At 56.0% G+C, this 20,859-nt stretch overlaps 1 protein-coding gene across 1 annotated transcript; it reads left to right on the top strand.

The window, feature by feature from the left end:
• Positions 1-706: 706 nt before the first annotated feature.
• SLC22A8 (solute carrier family 22 member 8) lies at positions 707-16,928 on the top strand. The gene is made up of 11 exons (XM_054697567.1): positions 707-926; positions 1,540-1,899; positions 10,277-10,380; positions 10,903-11,057; positions 11,474-11,642; positions 13,665-13,788; positions 13,946-14,061; positions 14,934-15,148; positions 15,875-15,983; positions 16,144-16,347; positions 16,429-16,928. Exons 1-11 carry the CDS (start codon positions 771-773, stop codon positions 16,526-16,528), a joined length of 1,812 nt encoding a protein of 603 aa, XP_054553542.1. The 5' UTR covers positions 707-770; the 3' UTR covers positions 16,529-16,928.
• Positions 16,929-20,859: the final 3,931 nt, after the last annotated feature.

The raw sequence follows: 20,859 nt of genomic DNA on the forward strand, positions 1-20,859 counted from the left end.
GCAGGGCTGCTGTGCAGGTTAGGTGAGCCTGGAAAGTGGGGGCGTTGAGACAGCTGACAGGGACAGGCTGGAGGAACACCACCAGAACATGACAGGGTCAGCGCTAGCCTGGCACTGGGTGGGTTTTGTTTGGCTTGTTTGTCGTGCCTATAGCTTATGCCAGAAACACACATTAGTATATAATTAAAATAATATTCAAAGAAAAAACAAAAGAGGAGCTGCAATTTGTCCAGAGAGGGAAACAGCCAATCAGAAAATCCTGTCCACTGAGAGCAGACAAGGAAGGGGTTGTTCCCCCGGAGTCTGAGACTTAGAGGGGGGTGCTTAGCTGCCCCAGGGGCCCAGGACAACAGCTCCGAGTCCCCCAGGACAGATGCTGCAAGGGGAACATTGGATGGGTCCTACTGCTTCCTGGGAGGCAAGTCTTGGGGCCTTCTCTGGAGACACCAGGTAGGGAGAAGCCAGGGGCCATTTTCTGCTTCCAGGCAATAGCATCTCTGTCCTGGGCTACTCTCAGCTCCCAGGTCTCATAACATCAGGTCAGAGGTGACCCTGGGCTCCCAGGACTCTGGCCAGACTCCTTCTTAGGTGTGCCTGCCTGTGCTACCCACACCTCTATCCCGCCGGAGGCCCTCTAGGCTGGGCCATGTCACCACCCCAGTCTTTGCTAAGGCAGCCCTTTGAGAAAGCTGGACTTGGTAGGTCCATAGAGCTCTGCCGGTGCCATTAATCCTCAAAGGAAAGTCAAACATTAGCCCGGGGAACAGCTTATGCCTTATATAAGCCCCCCTGGGGAAGGCACAAACACTGCTGGCTGGAGCCGGGCTGCCCAACTGCAGCAGCTGCCTGACTGGACCGGGGACGGAGCGAGTGCACCAACCACCTCACCCACCAGCCCAGCCAGAGGGAGCCAGACCCGCCAACAGGTGAGGAAGACACCCCAGGTCCAGCCCCCAGAGACCCCTGGGAGGCCCCCACACCCAGCCTTACTTCCTCCGATGGCTGACCAAGAACCTTATTCCCTTGGGGATCTGCCCTGGCCCCTTCTGCGACCCCAGTGTGCTGGGCCCAGCCCTAGAGGACAGCCCAAAGCCAGCAAGCCCTGGGCTCGGGGCAGTCTTTGCTTCAGGCCACCCAGCAAGCTGTCCTCACCATCCATCCTGGTAGCCAAGGTCCAAGACGCATGTCCTGCACGCCCCATGCATGCAGCGGGGTGACCAGCTGCCTGCGCACCCATAGCCGCACTCTCACATGCACCCCGCGGTCCTTGTATACCAGCCCAAATGCACACATCGCGGTGGAGGACCGGGCAGCCCTGCACCACAGCCCAGTACCACAGCCCAGCGCCCAGGTCTGCACTCACAGCTGAGTGCACTCACAGTTCATCCCCGTGCAGCAACATGTCAACCTGCGGGTGCACACCCTGGGCACCACACCAGGACACTGCTCTGCGCACGCCCCCAGCTCCCACCCATGCGCATGCCGATGCCCCACACAGGTGCACACAGACCTCTCCATGGCCTCACACCTTGCCCACAGCTCTGGCTCCTCCTGCCCTGCACCATGACCTTTGCCGAACTTGTGGACCGCGTGGGCAGCAACGGCCCCTTCCAGATCCTGAACATGGTCCTGCTGGGCCTCCCGATCCTCGGCATGGCCAACCACAACCTGCTGCAGATCTTCACGGCCGTCACCCCCGCCCACCACTGCCGCCCGCCCCCCAACGCCTCCGCTGGGCCCTGGGTGCTCCCCATGGGCCTGACCGGGAAACCTGAGCCGTGCCTCCGCTTTGTCCACCCGCCCAACGCCAGCCTGTTCAACAGCACCCAAGGGGCCACCGAACCCTGCCTGGACGGCTGGGTCTACAACATCAGCGCCAGCCACTCCATTGTGACAGAGGTAAGCCCCAGCCTCCCCGCCCCGCAGCCCCCAGGGACGGGAGGGCATCGGGGCCTAGCCTAGGGCCCAGAGCAGCACCTGGGCAGGCAGAGGAAGGATCTGGCACAGAGGCAAACAGCCAACAGCTCGGAGCACAAACCTAGATTCTACAGCCCATTCACGGTGCTGAACTCTGGGGATACAAAAAAACGCACCCTCCCTGCTCCCCCAGGCCCACACCCTAGGAGGGGTAACCTTAAAGAAAACACTGCCCAAAGAAATGTCAGATTACAACTTGGAAGTGCTTAGGCTGTGACCTTCGACTCTGGTCTAGCCCCGGGTTGGTGTGGGGGCGGGGGCGGCCATGGTGGGGCTTCCCTGGAGAAGCCACCCTGTAGCTGAGATAAGAATGTCCGGCAGAGTTAGCTAGGCAGGGTGGGGAAGGAGGAACATTCCAACTTGTGCAAAGGCCCTGAGATGGAGGGTGCGAGGAAGGGGGCAGAGGGCAGGCTTGAATCACGCCTGTGCTGGCCCAGAAAACTGTCCTCCACCCCCACGGTCTTGCGAGGGGCCACTTCCCATTCATTCACGCCCCCATTCATCCACGGAGTCTTTACCTGCATGTCCGGGAAGGACAGAGTTAAATCAGCCTCTGGAATGAACTAACAAGCCAGGCAGAGACCGTGGCAGGGTGGAGGGAAAGAAATGAGACCGGCATTTCCTGGGACTCACAAACTGCCAGGCGCGTGTGGTGCTTTGCAGACTGTCTCCCACGATCTGCTTCCCACAAAGATATGCTGCTGAAGGTGATTTCATCTCCTTTGCAGATCCAAAAAAATAAGAGAAGGGAAGGGAAGGCCCTGTGCCACACAGCTGATCATTTTCAGAACTGGAATTATTTATAGCTCTAGCCCATAAGAGAGGCGGGGGGACAAATGTTGATGTTCAAAAGCGGATTCAAGGGAGGCTTCCTGGAGGAGGTGGCATCTGAGCGATGAGCAGAGGCCAATGTTTTCATTCTCCCTTGGGGAGCAATGAGTCCCTTGAGGGCAGGATCTTGCTTTTTACTCATTAGAGAAGGTGCCTTTCAGAGCCCTTTCCCGGTGCCAGCCTGTGCCAGGCAGGATCTGTGTGTGTGTGGCAGGGGATCATGGGATCCCAGACAATGGCCTCTGAGCTTAAGTATTTATTAGTATCTCAGTTCACAGACAAGGAAACCTAGCTTAACCTGGTCCCACACCTTTCCCAGGGTTACACAGAGTTAGGACCTGGCAGAGGTAGGATTTTAATCCAGGACATTCTATGTTCAGAGTCTATGTTCAGGGTCCAGGACATTCTATGTTCAGAGTCTAGATTGTTACTCATTTGTTCAAGAATATTTATTTATTATAAAGTGCTTAGTATATGCAAGGTGTTGTTTTGAAGGCTTTTATAAATATTAATAATTTTAACCTTCCTGATGAATCGGGAACGTGGTATTAGAAGCCCATGCTCCCCATGGGAACTGAGGCACAGATAGGTTAAGATGCTTCTCAAGGTCACACTGCTTTAAAAAAGGCAGATTCAAGACTTGAATGCACGCCCCTGACCCCAACGTAGTGACCAAACTATTAGGTTTGCTGACGCCACTACCTGCTAAATTATCTTCCCTCCCTGTCAAGTGTACTTTGATCCCCAGCGCCAGGCACAGTGCCTGAAGTGCATGCAGCATCCAACAAACTTTATGGACAGCCGCATGCATGACGCAGAGTAAAGACCACCTTGGCCCCCCAACCCTCCAGGAGGTCCCCTCTAGTGGGGAGGCAGACCCACCCTCAAGGATCACAGGCAGTGTGGCAGGAAGCAACCACACCCCGAGGTGGGGTCTTCAGTGGGATCTTGCTGTATCCCCAGCAGCCAGAACTGTGGCTGACACAGAGGGGTGCTCCGTGGAATAGATGTTTGTGGCTGGAATTGACATGAACTTTGTAAACCCGGATGCTGCAGGAGCCCAGAGCAGGGGCAACGAACCAGGCTGGGGGGGGGGGGGATTCAGGTGACCTGCTGGAGTCAGCCATGCCCTCTCTGAATGTGAAGGAGGAAGGAGAATCAGTGAGTGGGCCAGAGTGGGTGCGGACCCCCAGGCATAAGGGTTGGAGTCAATGCGGTCATGGAACATGAAGAAAGCACAGCAGTTAGGACGGCAGCAGACAGGAAGACCACAGGCTGGGCGAGGGCTGGGGGTGGGTGGGGGTGGGCACAGCTGCCTCCCAGGCCTCTAGGCCTGGGAAGCAACCTCCAGGCCTGGGAAGGAGAGGCTGCGGGCTGCTTGCTGAGGAGGTGTGGCTCTGGCCTGAGAGCTACGGGGAGCCAGGGCATGGGGCTAAGCAGGGGAGTGGCCCCCTGGGATCTCAGAGGCTGCTAGAGTTTTAGTCCAGCAGGACGGAGTCAGGAGAGCGGATGTCAAGGGATCCAGGACAAAGATGCCGATGGAAGAGGCAGTGGGAACGGGGCAGAAGTCAGAGAAGTTAGGGAGTCGGGATCTGTGGGACTCGGAAACTGAATGAATGGGAGGGATGGAAGGGGAGAGAGAGACAGGCAGGGAGACACCTCAATACCTATAAATAAGTTTCCAAATGAGTGGATGACTTCAGCACATGTGGTCCCAGGGAGACAGATGCAGAAACCGGGCCAGGTCCTCCGCAGTGGAAAAAGCAAACTCCCTCAGGCGTGACCATGATAGTCTGTCCTGGCTGGCACCATCAGTTCTGAGTCCTCCGTGCACAGTCTTGTGTAGAGCCCCACACGCTGTGCCAAACAGCCCGGGGTGCATGTGGGCTCTGCTGCCCAGAGGCAACGAAGTCCCCTAGGGATGCATTTCTTGGGGCATAGCCCCATAGTGCAGCCACATATGACTGTACAGACTCACTGAGTCCTCACAACCCTCTGAGGCCAGCGCCTCCCTGATCCCACCTTGCAGACCAGGGAGGGACTAGCCTTGGAGACAGACCTGGAGTCAGTTTCAGAACCCAGAGCCAGGATGTGTGCCCTGAGCCAAGAAGGGGTGATCCTCAGATGTGCCTCCCCAAGGGTCCAGGCAGGCAGGTGTCTCCCGCCAACCTCCTCCCTGCCAGGACAAGGTGCAGTGAGTGCTCAGCTAGTGTGGAAGGAAGGAAGGAAGGTGGAGTTTGGCAGGAGGGACACGGACACAGCTGATGCTGGGACTCACTTCCCCTCCGGGCTTCCAGGCCTGTGGGCTTCAAGGAGCCTGGGCAAGGGCTGAGGTTGCAGGTCTGGCTTCTGGTCAAGCGTCAGTCTATGCCAGCCGAGTTCCCGGTGCCCCTTTCAGACGCTGGAGCTGTGTGAATCTGCATCCCGGCAAAATGCAGAAGCTCACCAGGCCTCGGGGACTGCGCCCTTCACTGGGTCAGGTCCAGGCCAGGCCCAAGAACTCTCAGCTATGAAAGCACCTAGGAGGGGTCCCTACCCAGCCAGGGGACCATCAGGCACTGGTGCCAAAGCGCCACAGGGGTGAGCCCCCTGATTTTTGTCTGTGGTGCAGTGCATGGCAAATCTGTGCTTCGCTGCTTGGGGTAGGACATCCTCTTCCCTGCCCTGGGGTAGGAGCAGAGCAGTGGTAGGGCCAGGGCTCTGGGGGAAGCTGCTGGCTGGAGGTGCCTGGCTGGAGGTGCCTGGCTCCAGCTGCTGGCTGGAGGTGCCTGCCTGGGCAGGCTGGTGCTTCCAAGAAAGGCAGAGCCTTGGCCACCGGTCTGTCCAGGTGACCCACTTGATATGGGCTGAGTGGTCACCCATGGACCATCATGGAGTCATGTACTGAGCTCACGCAGCAGAAGTCAAAACCCAAGTCTGCCATTTACAAGGCATGTCACAACCCCAGAACTGTCCATTTCTGACAGTGAAATGGAGGAAGAGAGCGAGGAGGGGCCCAAGGACAGCACTGAATGCGGGCCAGAATGTTCCCTGCTGCAGAGGTCCTGAGATTAGGCAAATTGGGCACCGCCAGAAGAGTAGGGGGAACCCCCTATAGAGGTGAACTGGCTGTCACAGCTCCACCAGGCTCACAGTCCATTCTGCATGCCCAGCCCTCCTCTGGAAAGAGCACAGGCTGGGTGCAGCCTCAGCGCCCCACCCTGCTCTCCAGCACCCATCCCCAGAATGGGGTAATAAGAGCCTTCTCTCCTAGGGGTTGGGGGCTGGACTGAGTTGGTGCCCTGAGCCAGTGCAGCACCAGGCCCAGTCAGGGGCAGCTTCTCACCCCCTCCTGATCCCCTAAGCTTTCCTGGCAGAGGGGACCACAAATTCCTTTCTCTGACTTCAGCAGAGACAAGCTTGGTGTTTTTCAGAAGGAGCTTTACTAGGACATTAAGAGGAAACAAAGGCCTTTCTTTTAAGTCTGGAAATTGTGGGGAACATGGATTTGGGCTCTGGGTTCCTGGAGAGCAGCTCCCTACAACTGAACCTCAGCCCTGCAGTTGCCCAGCTCAGCCGGGGGGGTCCCAAGGTCCAACTCAGTGGCCTGGGCCTGGGCTTGGATCAGCAGGTGCTTCCCTCAAAGGCCCTTGTGAGCCCTCTCTGAGTTTGAGGCTTCTGTCCTGTCCGTGGGGCCATAAGAATCTCGTTCCCCCACACGGGTCACTGCAGGTCCCAGTCAGCTGCTGGGGGAGCAGCAAGACTGCCCCGAGGACCCACCTGGTCTGCACCACGAGGAGACCTTGCCAAGTCTCAGGACTTGCTCCACCTCTGCCCCAGGTCCCCAGGCTGCCCGCCTCCGAGAGCACCTGTCCATCCCTTGTCTCCAGACCTCCTCCTACCCACGTTCCCGCATGCTCGTCCCCCACACTGCCCTGAGTCCCCCTCTTAACATCTCCCCATCATCACCTCCAATCTGACTGCCGCCTGTGGAACAGAGAGCCCCCAACAGAGATGACAAGATTCCCTAGAATCACGTGCAAAGGTGCCCCCAGGGGTGCGTAAGGCCAGGAGTTCACTCCATGAGCGCTCACTGTGTGCAAGTCCCTGGCTGGTGCTGTGCATGCTTTCTCCCAGCCTGCCATCCAGGCACTGTCACCCTTGCTTCACAGAGGACACTGGGCTCAGAGTCAGAAGGTGGCCCCCCAGCCATGATGGGGAGGTCAAGTTTTTACAGGAGTCCCATCTCCAGAATCCACGCCCTTTCTACTGTGTCACACATCCCAGGTCTGGAGACAAGGGACATCTCTCGTGCAGTGAGCGATGACCACTGGCCAGGTAGAGTGCCGTTCATGCCTTCGGGTGTTCACACTCCTGAGACCAGGCGCCCTCTCCCCCAACATTCCAGACGGGAAGACTAAGCCGCAGAGAAGTGAAGTCTGTACTGTCACTAAGCGGCCGGGCTCCGAGTCTTGCGTCCTTCCGACTCTCCCCAGGCCCCCGGGCCATCCTCCAGGTTATGTGTCCAATATATGCAGGCTGGACACTGCCTGTCTGGCCTCCACATCCTCCACATCACACTTAGAGTGTTGGCCCTATGACTTCTCATTTAGACAGCATCGTATCACTAACCTCTAAGGCTCGACCGCTCTCTGTACTTTCTGTGGAATGTTCTCTTATCCAGTTCCACCAGCATTTATTGAGCACCTACTGAGGCAATGGAAGTTCAGTAGTGAACAAAACAGGCCCTCATCAAGATGGCCTTCTTAGGGAAGAAACAAAAAATAAATAAATAGAAAAAGATGTCATGGAGAAATAAATAAAGTAGGGTGGAGGGACAGGCTGCTGGGGTTACCATTTTAAATAGGGTGGTCAAGCAAACTCTGATTGAGAAGATAACATTTGAGCAAAGATCTCAGGAGGTAAAGGGGCAAGCCAAGCGGTCAAGTGGTAGAACATCCCAGGCCGAGAGCCCCACATGCAAGGTTCTGAGGTGCCTGCCTGGCTGAAGGGACAGCAAGAGACCAGTGTGAATGGAGTAGAGAGTGAAGGGTGAGGGACAGAGCAGCCAGCACCAAATGGGCAGTTATGATTCAAAGTCCATTCCAGGAATGGTATTTCTGGAAATGGCTGTTTTCTGGTAGAAACTGCCTGCAACAGCTGGTTTACCACAAGCCCCATGCATGTGGGAACAAGGCCCCAAGAGATCAGGCCTCACACCAGCACGTATGACCTTGACCCTTTCATGAGCCAAGCAGATTGATTTCTTGCAGCACTAAATAGCATGGAGGGAGCAGGAACCAACTCTCCATTTGCAGCTTCTTGTGGGATGTATCAGTATAGGCTAGGTCACCACAACAAAAAGGTCAACAATAATCCCATGGCTTAAAGATACAAAAGTGGTTTCTTCCTCACACAATATTTCCAAGGTAGATAGTTTAGACAGATGGGTGACTCTGTCCTCCAGGGCCATTGGGGGGCTGGACTAAGGCAACCTGCCATCTGCAACACACGGCCCAGAGCTTTCTCCATCCCCACACAGGTCCAGCCAGGGACTCCCCCTGAATCAATACCTAAATTTCTTCCACTCCCATTGGACTGTCAAGAGCTAGGTGGTCCCACCCAGCCTCAGGGTCACCTGGGAAGTTGCTATTTCCTAAGGGGGAGAGGGGACACGGAGTTTAGCACAGTAGGTGTTTCCTTCTTGTGCTCCCAAAGGGGCTTCCCACAGCAGGCCACAGAGCACCTGAAGTCTCCCTAGACACCCACTGGCAGACCCCTCTTCACACCCCCTCATTGCCTCCATTCCCTTCCCCCAACCCCCACCATGCAGTCTCCCTTCCTGGCCAGAAGCGCTCCCTGGGCTTGCTGGCCACACTAGGCCACTCTGAGGATGTGGGGGTCTCCCTCCACCCCCAGCCCCTCACTTCTAGCAGGGGAAAGTGGAGAGAGCTGCCTGGGATGTGAGACTCCTCCCCCACACGCTTTTGCTTCCAAAACATTTTTGGGAGGCATTTCTGATGAATAAATTCTCCATTTCATTACACAAGTAATTCAGGCAAAGGGTGCATGCTGAGCATTAGCAGGAGATTAGCCCAGACAGGTAGGCAGGGCCAGAGCGCGAGGCTTTAAGCATCCATGTTAACAGGTCTCCTTCTTCACCCAAAGAGCGAGAGGAAGCCGGGGAGTCTTGGGACAAGACAGGAGCCTGATCTGAGCAGCATTTAGAAAACCACGCAGGTTATCAGGGAAAGCGCAGGCAAGAGGGAGTGGGGTGTAGGCAGGAGACCTGCACTGGTAGGGTTCCTCTCTGTAAGAAGCGGTGCTAGGAGCACCCCATCCTCAGGTGGTTGTGAGGGTTGAAGTGGAGCATGGAAAGGCTTCCTTAGAAGTGTGCCTGTGCGTGCGGTCTGCACCAGCTGCTGTCACTGACTCAGGGCGAGCTGACAAGGCCAGCGCTAGGCAGCAGCAGCTGAAACACAAGATTCCAGATTCAAGAAATATTGGAAAGTTAGAAGCTGGGGAACCGAGGGAGGGTGGCGTGGGAGGAAGGAGCCCAAAAAGCTTTCCCAGTCATAGAGGGCAAGACCTCACAGCGAGTGGGGTCTCAGATGCCCACATGGCAGGCGCAACATCCAGGGAGGGAGGTGGCCAGATCTGCTGATCTGAAACCAGGAGCGTGGGTGGCTTGATGATATGGTTTTGGGGTCTTTGCAATCAAATGGGAACTGAAGACACCCGAGCAGATTGCATTTCCTGGGGAAAGTGGATAAAAAGAAGAGTCCTGGGGAAACTTTAAAGGGTAGGAAGACAGGAGCCCATGGGGGCATGCGAGAAAGACCAGTGGAGACAGAGGTCGGCAGTGTCGCACGCTACCCAAGGTCAAATTAGGCTGGTCCTGAGGTTCTACTAGGCGTAGGGGAAATGATGTCATAGGTGACCTTGGTGAGCCCAGTCTCAGTAGAGTGTTTGGGGTGGAGTTGAGGGGACGAGGATAGGGACAGGGCGCTAGCCAGTGTGGGTCCCCATTCAAGAGATTCAGCCTCGAACGGAAGGGAGAGGCCCTAAGATGAGGGCTTTGAAAACACGCAGAGGCTGATGGGCAGGAGGAAGCGGAGGAAAGACTGAGGGTGTGGGATGAAGGTGGTTCACAGCAATAATGTCCCCTGGGATAGAGAGGGTACAGGCAGAGGCACTGACCTTGGACCTGGGGTGTTGTGAGGCGGGGTGGAGACATGCCGGGAGCACAGTGTGCAGGAGAGGTTGGGGGCAAGACTGGATGTGACCTCTGAGCCGACTTTGGAAGTCACATGGTGGCCACACAGGCTTGAGAGCCTCCTGGAACCCTAAGACCTGTCAGGACCCAAAGAACTGAGCAGAGTCAAGGAGGCCGGGTCAGAGAAGTCAGGAGAGTGAGCCAGTGCATGGGGTGGGGGGGACCTGTGCCGACAGCCTGGGCTGAGCGCTGCCCTCCCTTTCTCTCGCGCAGTGGGACTTGGTGTGCAGCTCCAACAAACTGAAAGAGATGGCCCAGTCTATCTTCATGGCAGGCATACTGATTGGGGGGCTCGTGCTGGGAGACCTGTCTGACCGGTGAGATCCTGGGGCCTCCCAAGGGGACACACAATCCAGGGAGACAACCCGGCCCCTCTCTGCTCCACCCATGCACACCCAAGAGCCAAAGAGCCAGGGGAGGCGGGAGGCATGGACTTTACGGTGTGACCTGGGACAATTCCCAGTCCTCTAGACCGAAGCCCTGGCCTCTTGAGGCTTCCAGGCTCCCAATACCTGGGGGAGCCCCAAGGGTCTGGGACACTGTCAGGGTCGTAGAACAGAGGAGGTGCGTGCATGGACTTCTTAGGCCTGGTGGTCCTTTGACCCCACTCAGGCGACTAAGCTGGGGGTAGAGGCGATCACTTATTAACTCAAATCTCTAATCGCAAACTTGTCAAAAAGAGCAATTGCCAGAAAAACTCTGTTTGGGGAGGGAGTTACATGCCCTGCCCCGGCTCCTGGAAGGTGGGGAGCTTAGCCCTTTGCCCCGGGCCGGCAGAACCACCATCCTTGGCGGTTTACCACCAGGGCTCACCGGCTCCTCCTCTCCTCGAGCTGCAGGTTTGGCCGCAAGCCCATCCTGACGTTTAGCTACCTGCTGCTGGCGGCCAGCGGCTCGGGCGCAGCCTTCAGCCCCACCTTACCCGTCTACATGGTCTTCCGCTTCCTGTGCGGCTGTGGCATCTCAGGCATTACCCAGAGCACCGTGATCTTGAGTGAGCCCCAGTGGGAGAGGGCAGGGGAACAGGCATTTGGGGAGCATCACAGAGAGTGGGATCTGGCTCCCTGTGGTTACAGAACCTCAGAGGCTCCCTGAACACAGCAACACCAACAAGCCTAATCGCAGCAGTTAGCAACACCAAGAACCCCTGCCGGGCACTGAGCATGCCATCCACAGACCAGGGCGGTCACTGGCAACTGGAGAGGAGGTCAAAAGCGTGGGCTTGGGAGTCAGCAGTTTTCAATCCCAGCTTCTTGAGCCTGACAGTATCTATAAAATGGGGCAATGACCCCTTAGGACTGGGTCAGATCAAGTAGCCTGACCCTGCAGGGTCCAGGGCTGGCGCCCCTTCACAGGGAGGTGTCCAGGGTCTAGAAGGACCCTAATCTGGCCATTGGGCTCCTCCTGCAGATGTCGAGTGGGTGTCCACCCAGATGCGGGCCATCATGTCCACAGCCCTCGGCTACTTCTACACCACAGGCCAGTTCATCCTGCCGGGCCTGGCCTACGCCATCCCACAGTGGCGCTGGCTACAGCTAACCGTGTCCACTCCCTTCTTCGCCTTCTTCCTGTTGTCCTGGTATGTAGCCCCCTCCTCTGCATTTTCCTCCTTAGAGCCACCGGGTCAGACATGGGAGCTCAGGCCTCATCAGCCTGGCCAGTGCTGTGTGTCCCAGGAGCCTCCCGGCCCAGCGTCAGGAGGGAGTTCCATCCCGGGGCATTGTTGCAGGAGTCCACGGGTGTCTGGGGCACTCGGGGGCTACTGATAGCTGGAAAAGGAGGAAGTCAGTTGAGGTGGTCAGGAGTGGGCCAGGCGGAGGAATCCAGGTGGAGGCACAGAGAACCAGGCTTCTACAGAGGAACAAAACTGCCTCTGGCGGTGTCAGTCTGAAAGTCCCGACAGAGGACAGACCCAAGTGGGGGACAGGAGAGACAGAGGGGGTGACCAGGTGGGTGGGGCACAAGTCCAAAGGAAGGAAATCCCTCCAGTTTGGGGACTTCTGGCTTTGAGGTACCAGGAAAGGGAGGCTAAAAGAGGTGCCCCACAGGAGGTCCTGGGAGAGACCAGGTGTCCAGGTCAGAGACCCAAGTGGGCCAGGAGCTTGTAACCACACCGCAAAGCCGAGCGCATGCTAGGACAGCAAAGGCCCGGCAGTGGTCGGAGCTGAAGCCCAGGGCCCAGTGGACAAGCAGGGAGAGGAGTGGGGCCTTTGGAGCACTAACCCCGTGCCAGGCTCCAGTCTGGGCACTGCCCTCTCGGCTCCCATCCTCAAGGTCTCTCTGTGTGAATGATCACGCCTGTTTCCCAGATAAGAGACCCCAGGTTCAGATGTGACATACCCCCCAAGGTTACAGAAAAAGATGGCAGAAACGTCATGGGCTCTCCCATCAGAAATGAAAACTCCTCGAGGACAGGCCAATTTTGGGGTGAGAGAGACGGTCGGGGTTCCAGGAGGAGCGAGGGAGTGTCCGCAGCCTAGAGCAGGAGCAGAAAGATGGCAGGGATCAGCTGGCTGCAGGCCCCTTCATGTGTGTCTGGGGCTCAGCCCAACCCACTCTGACCTCAGTCATTTTCTAGGCAGAATGGAGCGAGTAACGCCAGTCACCCGGAGTGACAGCGCCTGCCCCACAGGAGGGCTCAACGGGGAGGAAAGGATGGCACCCAGGCCCAGGCTGTGGTATTGGGGGGAAAGTCATTGACAACCTTGGTGAAAGCAGGCTAAGACTATCGGGGCTGGCACAGAGACCACCAGGCCAAGGGGGAGGGCAGCAACTGGCCCCGCAGGCCACCGCCGTCCTTTGGGGTCACTGGTCTGAGGCCAGGTGACCAGTGTCCACTCTAAGGGCCTCACCAGAGCCAGGACCTGGGTGCCTGTGGGGCCACAGCCAGAACAGACTTCACCTCGGCCAGACTTTGCCAAACACCACTCCCATCTCCCCACTCCTCCATTCCCCTTCTAGGGACCCTCAGGGACTGCTCAGGGAGGAGAAACCCCCTAAGTATGGGCCAGGGGAGAGAGAGAAAGAGTGGGGTAGCTGCCCACTGACCAATCCCAAGACCCCAAGCTATGCTCACACCCCAGAAAAATCGGTCCTTTGCAGGGAAAATCAAAGGATCCTCGCACTCATTCTCTAAGCCACAATCCTGGCTAACCTTAGCTCCTTTCCAAGACCTTCTGGGATGGCAGTCCTGCCCCCTCCCCACCCAGGACCTGGATGCAGGCCAAGGAAGGCTGGGGAGGTAGACGGAGGACCCTCCAGCTGTCCAGCCTCGAACATGCCGTCCCTGCCCGAGGCCCCACCTGCCTTGGCCTGGGGCCAAGGCTCCTAGCTAAGGAAGACACCCAAGCAAAACAAGCAGCCCAGGTGGGGGGCAGAGGAAAGGCTCTTCTGAAAGGGGCAGAAGAGAGGCTGGAATTTGTGCTGGCTGCAGGCAGCCCAGGTGCAGAGCTCAGCCAAGTTTAAATTCCATGAAATCTGCAGTGAGGCAGCTGGGGTTTCTGGGTCTCCCACCCTTTCTCCGGCTGTTGATTCTTCCAGACCCTCTCAAAAGGGCGTCCAGGGTGGGCGGGAGCCAGTGTGATTTGATTCTGGCCCCCAGGTGGATACCAGAGTCTGTGCGCTGGATGGTCCTGTCTGGAAAGTCCACGAAGGCCCTGGAGATTCTCCGGTGGGTGGCCACCTTCAATGGCAAGAAGGAAGAGGGAGAAAAGCTGAGCCTGGAGGTAGGGACCCAGGGGCCTCGTCTTGCCTGTTTTCCTGCTCACAAACAGCCACCACATCTGATGTCGCAGACCAAGTCCTGTAGGGGCACCAGCCCTTGTCCTCTTTCTGCCTACGAGCTGGCCACTAACGGTGCCCCTCTCCTTTCTCTGCCCGAAGGAGCTCAAATTCAACCTTCAGAAGGAGATCTCCTTGTCCAAGGCTAAGTACAGCATAGCTGACCTGTTCCGGACACCCATCCTGCGCCGTGTGACCTTCTGTCTTTCCCTGGCCTGGTAACCGCCCCCCAACAGCCCAGCACCTCCACCAAATCAGGGGTGATGACCAAGGCCTCTGGCAGGCTCACCTAGGGCAAGGTCAGGGCACCTGCAAGAGGAGTTAAAGCACCACCTCCCCTGGGCCTCTCCCGCCCAGCCCCAACCCCAGAAATCTGATGCATGAGGAGACAGTCCTCACGTCTGCCTCCCCAGATCCAACCATCAGGGTCACGCCTGCCCCACCTGCAGAGCAAGCCCCTTCACATCTCATGTCCCTGCCCCACTCTGTGCCTCTCTGTCACTGTCCCCACCCCCGGGCCAGCTCTCCCCTCCGGTACCCACAGACCAAGACTGCAGCTCCAGGCCAGACAGAAAGACAGAAATCAGATTTCCACTGAGTCTTCTCTGCTGCCTGGCATCCCACAGCACCCGCAAAGCCTCTTCCGTGACCTGGTTCTGTGACCCTCCTCCATCCTCGCCCAGGAATGCTCAAAAGGTTCCCATGGGTCTTAGAGGGAGGGGGCGTCTGACTCATATGTACCACGTGATTTTGACCTCCCCCATCCTGGAGGTTAAACTATTATCTAACCATGAGAGATTATTTACTGCCTTCTCTGGCCCCCACGAGTCCCTCCATTCCTGACCACCTCTGGAGGGCAGTGTGCTTCTCACTACCCCCTGCTCCCTGGACACACCCAATCAATCCCAGCTCTTTCTCACTGACCCCACACACAACCTCAGAGACCTTGAAATGGCATCCAAGCCCCTGTTAATCAGCAGCAGTTGGGACAAGAAATGAAACTCTTCATCACCCTGGTGACCAGATGACCAGCATGGGGAGAAGCCCCAGCCTGACTGCAGGTGCCAGTCAATCCCTCTCTGCCCCTCAGGTTTTCCACCGGGTTTGCCTACTACAGTTTGGCTATGGGTGTGGCAGAATTTGGCGTCAACCTCTATCTCCTCCAGCTCATCTTTGGAGGCGTTGACATCCCAGCCAAGTTCATTACCATTCTTTCAATGAGCCACCTGGGCCGCCACATCACTCAGGGCACTGCGCTGCTCCTGGCCGGAGGCTCCATCCTGGCTCTCATCTTTGTGCCTGCGGGTAAGGAGCTGGGGCTTCCCCAGGACCCGAGTCAGAAGGAGGCTGACCCCTGCAGAGCAATAAGTCTGTGGGCATCACGGATGTCACAGGCTAGGACCAGGGGCTTCAGTTCTGCCGACTCTGCCTCCAATTCATTGTGTGACCTTGAGCAGGTCCTTATGCTGTCAGGGGCTCAGGTCAGGGGCTCATCACATCTAGAAAACAAATGACATGGCTTCACTTTTCCAGATCTGAGTCAGACCAGTACAGTGTGGTAGCACCTGGACAATGTGAGGAATTGCTGGGGGTAGGGATGGGGGTTCCAGGGGTGGGCCGGTGGCCCAAGTGATATCACTACAGAAGATCAGCTGGGATGGGGAAACACCAGAGCCCAGGGCTCAAGGAAAACTCTGCAGCCAATTCTGTCAGGGCTTTGGAAAAGCCACTTTTATTTTATATAGATGTCTGTGTGCTGATACACCTATATCCTTGCAAAGGAATCTGAGATATTTTGGTACAAGAACAACATATAAATGGGAATAGACAATCATACTGGGAAAAACACAAACAGTGCAGGACACAAGTCTGCAAAGCATTAGGAATACCAGGCGGGCTATTACTCGGCTTTAAGTTTGAATCTGAGCCTCCTAGCAGGCAAAGCAAAAAGGGAGATAAGGTCTGCTGAGGACTGAGAACACTCAAATGTTCCTGAATCCCAAGGTACACTGCGTTTTCTTCCCTCTACAGATTTGCAGACCCTGAGGACAGTACTGGCTGTGTTTGGGAAGGGGTGCCTGTCCAGCTCCTTCAGCTGCCTCTTCCTCTATACAAGCGAGCTATACCCCACAGTCATCAGGTAAATGCTGGGCATGAATATGGCCCAGCTGGTGGATACAGGGTCAGATGGGATAGTGACATCCTCCTGTCCTGGCATCCCAGAGCTGTCCTTTGAGAATGCACACACACACACACACACACACACACACGCTGATCATCTCAGCTCTGAATTGTCCCAGACAAACAGGTTTGGGTATAAGTAACCTGTGGACCCGTGTGGGAAGCATGACGGCCCCGCTGGTGAAAATCACAGGAGAGCTGCAACCCTTCATCCCCAACATCATCTTCGGGACCATCGCCCTCCTGGGAGGCAGTGCTGCCCTCTTCCTTCCTGAGACCCTCAATCTGCCTTTGCCAGAGACTATCGAAGACGTAGAAAACAGGTCAGTCCCCTGCCTCCGCTTCCCACCCAGCAACTGTTCCTCTAGGGGGAGCAGGTCTAAGCCTGAGCTTTCCTTCCCTAGGCCCCTGTGGGCAAAGAAGCCAAAGCAGGATTCCGAAGCAGAAACGACAACCCAGAGGATCGCTCTACAGCCTCATGGACCTGGCCCGAGCCCCCGCTGAGGGCAATAGGCCCACTTTCCCTGCCCTCCAGAGACTAACTCCAGCCAGGTCCCTGCCTGCTAAAGGGCTCCACCGCCCTTTAGGGGGCCCTGGGTGGGTCCATGCTCCAGAAGACTCAGAAAGTCTTCTGAAAACTTAGTGAAGGCATCTCCACCAGCAGCTGACCCCCCTCCCCAGCCCTGGCCAGTTCAAAAACTCAGCCACAGGCCTTGCCATATCCTGTGGCCCCTTGCTCTCCACGTCCCTCCACTCCTCGGTCCAGCCCTTCTCTGTTGATCTCTTTCCCCGTTGTCCCAGCCCCTTTCTCTGAGTTTCCCCAGGCCCCTTGGTTCAGTCCTAACGAGGCAACTTGCCCCTTCTTGCCCCACCCTTTCCCTTCAATGGGAGGTTTCAATAAACAGTTGTGAAGACCTCCAGTCAGCTGCTCGGGAAGGGGGTGCTGGAGGGGGCCCGGCGCTGTGTGGGTGCGGGAGCCTGCGCATCCACCCGTCCTCCTTGATGTGCGTACAGGTGCAGGTGCAGGTACACAGGGCAGGCGATCTGGGCAGATGTGCACGTGCACATGCCTATGCCAGGCGCTGGCGTGTGCACATGCCCAGTCTGCGTGCATTTGCTCCGACTGCCGTAACAACATGCCACAGAGAGCGTGGCTGAAGCAACAAGCATTTCTTCTCAATCCTGGAGGCTGAGAAGTTCAAGGGGCTGATCAACCGGGTTCCCAGCGAGGGCCCTTTTCCTGGATCACCTTCTTCGTGTCCTCACCAGGCGCGAGAGAGGATGCACGCTTCCTGGTGTCACTTACACGGACACTAATCCCACCATGAGGGCCCCACCCTCATGACATCATCTCACCCTGAATACTTCCCAAAGTTACAATCCAGCTGCAATCACCTCAGGAGTTTGGGCCTCGACATAGGGCTTCGGGTAGGGACGTAGGCCATCAAGGGCCAGGTCCAGGGTAGAACCACCCCCTGTGAGTCTCATGCCCCAGGAATATGTGGCAGCAGCAGGCCAAGCCCAGAGTGGCTGCAGACAAGCCAGGGCTCCTCCAACCCTGACCCTCCTGCCCTGCTCACCCCCAGCCTCTCAGCCATGTCCAAGTTCACACCCACCAGACATCTCTGCCTCCGACTTAACTGAGAAAACTGCAGCCGTAGCTGAACAAGGTCCATGTCTGTCTCTGTCTGCCGCCATGTTTCCTGAGTTCCTGCCAATCACAGCAGAAGGTCCAGCCCTCCCACAGGGGCTCTGCATCCCAGTGGCCAGCAGTCGTCCCCACTCCCTCTCCCCTGGCTCCTCCCCATGGCCAGTTAAATAAGCTCAGGCCAACCAAAACCAAGCAAACCCTCCTCCAATGCCCCCTGGCCCTCTGGACCACACTGTCTTCCCACCTTCCAGCCCCATACATCTCCCACCACAATGGCTCCCACACCTTCCCTAAAGCTGCTTCCACCAAGGACATGCATCACCCCCCACACTGAATCCGCAGGTTGCTTCTCATTCCTCCTCTTGCTCTATCGCTCCCAAGATATGGTTCTATTATCACATCCTCCTCCTTGGTTTCTGAGATGCCACGGCCTGCAGGTAACGCCTATGCTCAGAGACTCCTTCTGAGCCTCCATTGGGGTTTTCTGAAGATGCTGCCGTCCTGCCCCAGAGATCCTCGAGGATCTAAACCCCCAGAACCTGCTAACTGGACAGTTGCATGGCCCTACACCTCTGGCCATGACTGACAGGGCCCAAGCGTGCTGATGCAAATCCTGTTCATGGCACAGTCCCTCCCGTCCTGGGATTGGGTCGTGGAGGTGCTAGTCCCTCCCTCAGTCCTCGCCCTGAGAGGGCAAGTTAATGGGTGAGTGTGCTGGCCCTCATACAGCCAAGCAAGAAGTCAGCTGTAGGGAAAGAATGAAGCAGGTGCAAAGAGAAAAGGGGAACAGGAGACGAGGAGGGCCCAGGTACTCTGACACCAGTGGATTCCAGGGGCCTTGTGAGCCGTGAAGGCGCGTTCTGCCCCCAGTTCTAGTAAATATCCCTGAGCTCTTCAAGTAAACTCCCTTTTTTAAGTTAAATGTGAAGGTTTCTGTTCCTGATAACTAAACAACTCCGAAAGCCTGTCTCTTAACTGCTGATGACCATCAGAATGCTGCCCCAGGACCTCGTCCTCTGACAGCTCAATGGAAAGATGATCCAAACCACATTCATAATTTAAAGTATCCTAGTAGCTATTTTGATGAAAAAAATTATTTATAAGAGTAGCAACATATTTTAATAGTAGAAATATATTCTTTCAACATGCAACTAGTACAAAGCATATTAATGAAATCTTTTATAACCTTTAATTCATAGAAATCTTCAAAACTTGGTATGCACCAGCCTAACAGCATCTGTCAGTCTGGATTGGCTGAACTTGAGCTCTCAGGAGTGACTAGAGGCTTCCATACTAGACAACTCAGACCCACTCCAGGGCTTTGAGTATCAGTCACAGAGCTAATTACCCTCACATCTTTTTAGACTTAGATATTTGAGGGTGCTTAATAAACATGAAAGAGATCATACTGCACCCAGTTTTGAACTTTCCCATTGGGATGAAGCCTACACTCTGTAATGAGGCCTCTTGTGATCAGACCCCAACCTACCTTGTCGATTTCAGTCCTGAGCACCCTCTGGCTCACAGGCGGAAATTCAGCCTCATTCTTTCAGCTCCTAGACTCCAGCCCAATTCTCTTATCCTTGCCCTTCACGTGCCAACACTTGACTTCTCCCCACCCCACCCTTCTGTACTGGCCTAGCGTCCACTGACCACAGGGTCACCAATGCCTCCCCTTCACTTCCCTGGATCTCAGTCTGGAGGAGAACAATGGGGGTCAGTGGGGAACACTAACTCCCTGGACCCTACTCCCACATCTTCCAGCTGCCTGGAATTCTGGGTGGCTCCCAAGAGGCACTGACCATGACCATCCTATGCTGTCTCAGGGTGCATACTGCAAGGACACACCAGAAGGGCAGGGCAGATGCCCAGGGAAGCACTCCAGGGTCACCTAGCCACGATTCCTAAGGAACTGGGATGCTGGTCAGAGTGTAGTGATCCTTCATGCAACCCACTCCTCTTGCTACTCCCAAACTCTGATTTCTACCCTCTCCCATCTCTGCTTGTTGCTCTGCAGCTCCAGCTCCTCCTGCTTCCCATGCTCCTTCCCCTTTGTCCCTGAGCTGGATTCCCACTGGTTTATAGTGAATCGCTGTCCATTTGTGCAGCTCTTGGGCAGATCCTTCATGCTGAGCCACCTCACTGGTCCCTGGCCTGTCTCCAGCCTTCAACTGGCAGTCTTTGGGTGAATTTCTAATTTCTGCCCCATCCATCAACCAGAAAAACCAGGCCACAGGCATAAAACTCACAGTTTGTTTCCTTGCTAAGAATGTTGCGAAGAGCTTGGTGGGCAGCTGGAATCCATCACATTTAGGGCATATGATCTGAGCAAGAGTGTTTTCTCTGATGTGTAAATTATTTATTTGAAAAGTCTCACAAAATAATAAAAATCAAAACCACATGTTGTCAGTCAATTAAATGCCATCTACTGCACAGGTTATCTCATTGCCCCCGGATATGTGATGATGGCTAGGACAGTAGAAAGAGCTCTGAAATCAGAGGTCTGAGTCAGTTTGCTTGCTGTGTGATCACAGACATTTCCTTGCCGACTCTGGGCTTCGGCCTCCTTGCCAGCTCAATAAGGAGTTTTCTCCTGCATGGCATTCAGTTCTGATGGTGTGTGGTTCTGTGGCCCTTAGCCAATCAGAAGTCCCGGGATTTGACCCCTTCTCAGTGAGCATGGCCAGAACTTCAGGCCACATTCCAGTCAACACAGGAAAGTACAAATCTGTGTGTTGAATGACCCAGAATGTCCCTTAAGGAGAGTTCCCAGCTCTGCAGTCAGTCGCCATGGATGCACTTCCATCCAGAAACTCTCCATGCACTGGGAGGCTAGTGGGGAATCCCCTTTAACCAGATGATCCCAGGAGCCAAGCACAATTTAGTCCCTGGAGTTTCCAGCTGAGCCTTTTCCAGACATAGCCTGGCTTGGAACTGGTCTAGGGAGGGAGGCACTGGAGAGCGAGCTCTTCTCCAAGGCGGGATTGGGCATAGGCTCAGAGGGACAGTGCTCATAGGGGCCCCCCATCTCCCCCACTGTCCTCAGCACTCCACCTACCCCCCCACAAGAGCACTGTCTTGGCAGGAGACTGGCCCTGGAGCCCCCAAGCTGTTTGTCCAGCTGTCCTCACATCCCCAGGTCACAAGGTTCTTATGTACCTTGGCCTAGAGAATGTTATCAGGC

The sequence above is a fragment of the Talpa occidentalis genome, unplaced genomic scaffold (assembly GCF_014898055.3).
Source record: "Talpa occidentalis isolate TD23 unplaced genomic scaffold, MPIMG_talOcc4v2.1 talOcc4.17, whole genome shotgun sequence".
In the NCBI taxonomy this organism is placed as follows: domain Eukaryota; kingdom Metazoa; phylum Chordata; class Mammalia; order Eulipotyphla; family Talpidae; genus Talpa; species Talpa occidentalis.

Excerpts from the sequence above, each read along its gene's own strand:
- SLC22A8 (XM_054697567.1), top strand. The coding sequence starts at position 771 with ATGCCTTATATAAGCCCCCCTGGGGAAGGCACAAACACTGCTGGCTGG. Across the intron at positions 14,062-14,933 it reads TTCTGTCTTTCCCTGGCCTG|GTTTTCCACCGGGTTTGCCT; the intron begins GTAACCGCCCCC and ends TCTGCCCCTCAG. Across the intron at positions 15,984-16,143 it reads CTATACCCCACAGTCATCAG|ACAAACAGGTTTGGGTATAA; the intron begins GTAAATGCTGGG and ends GAATTGTCCCAG.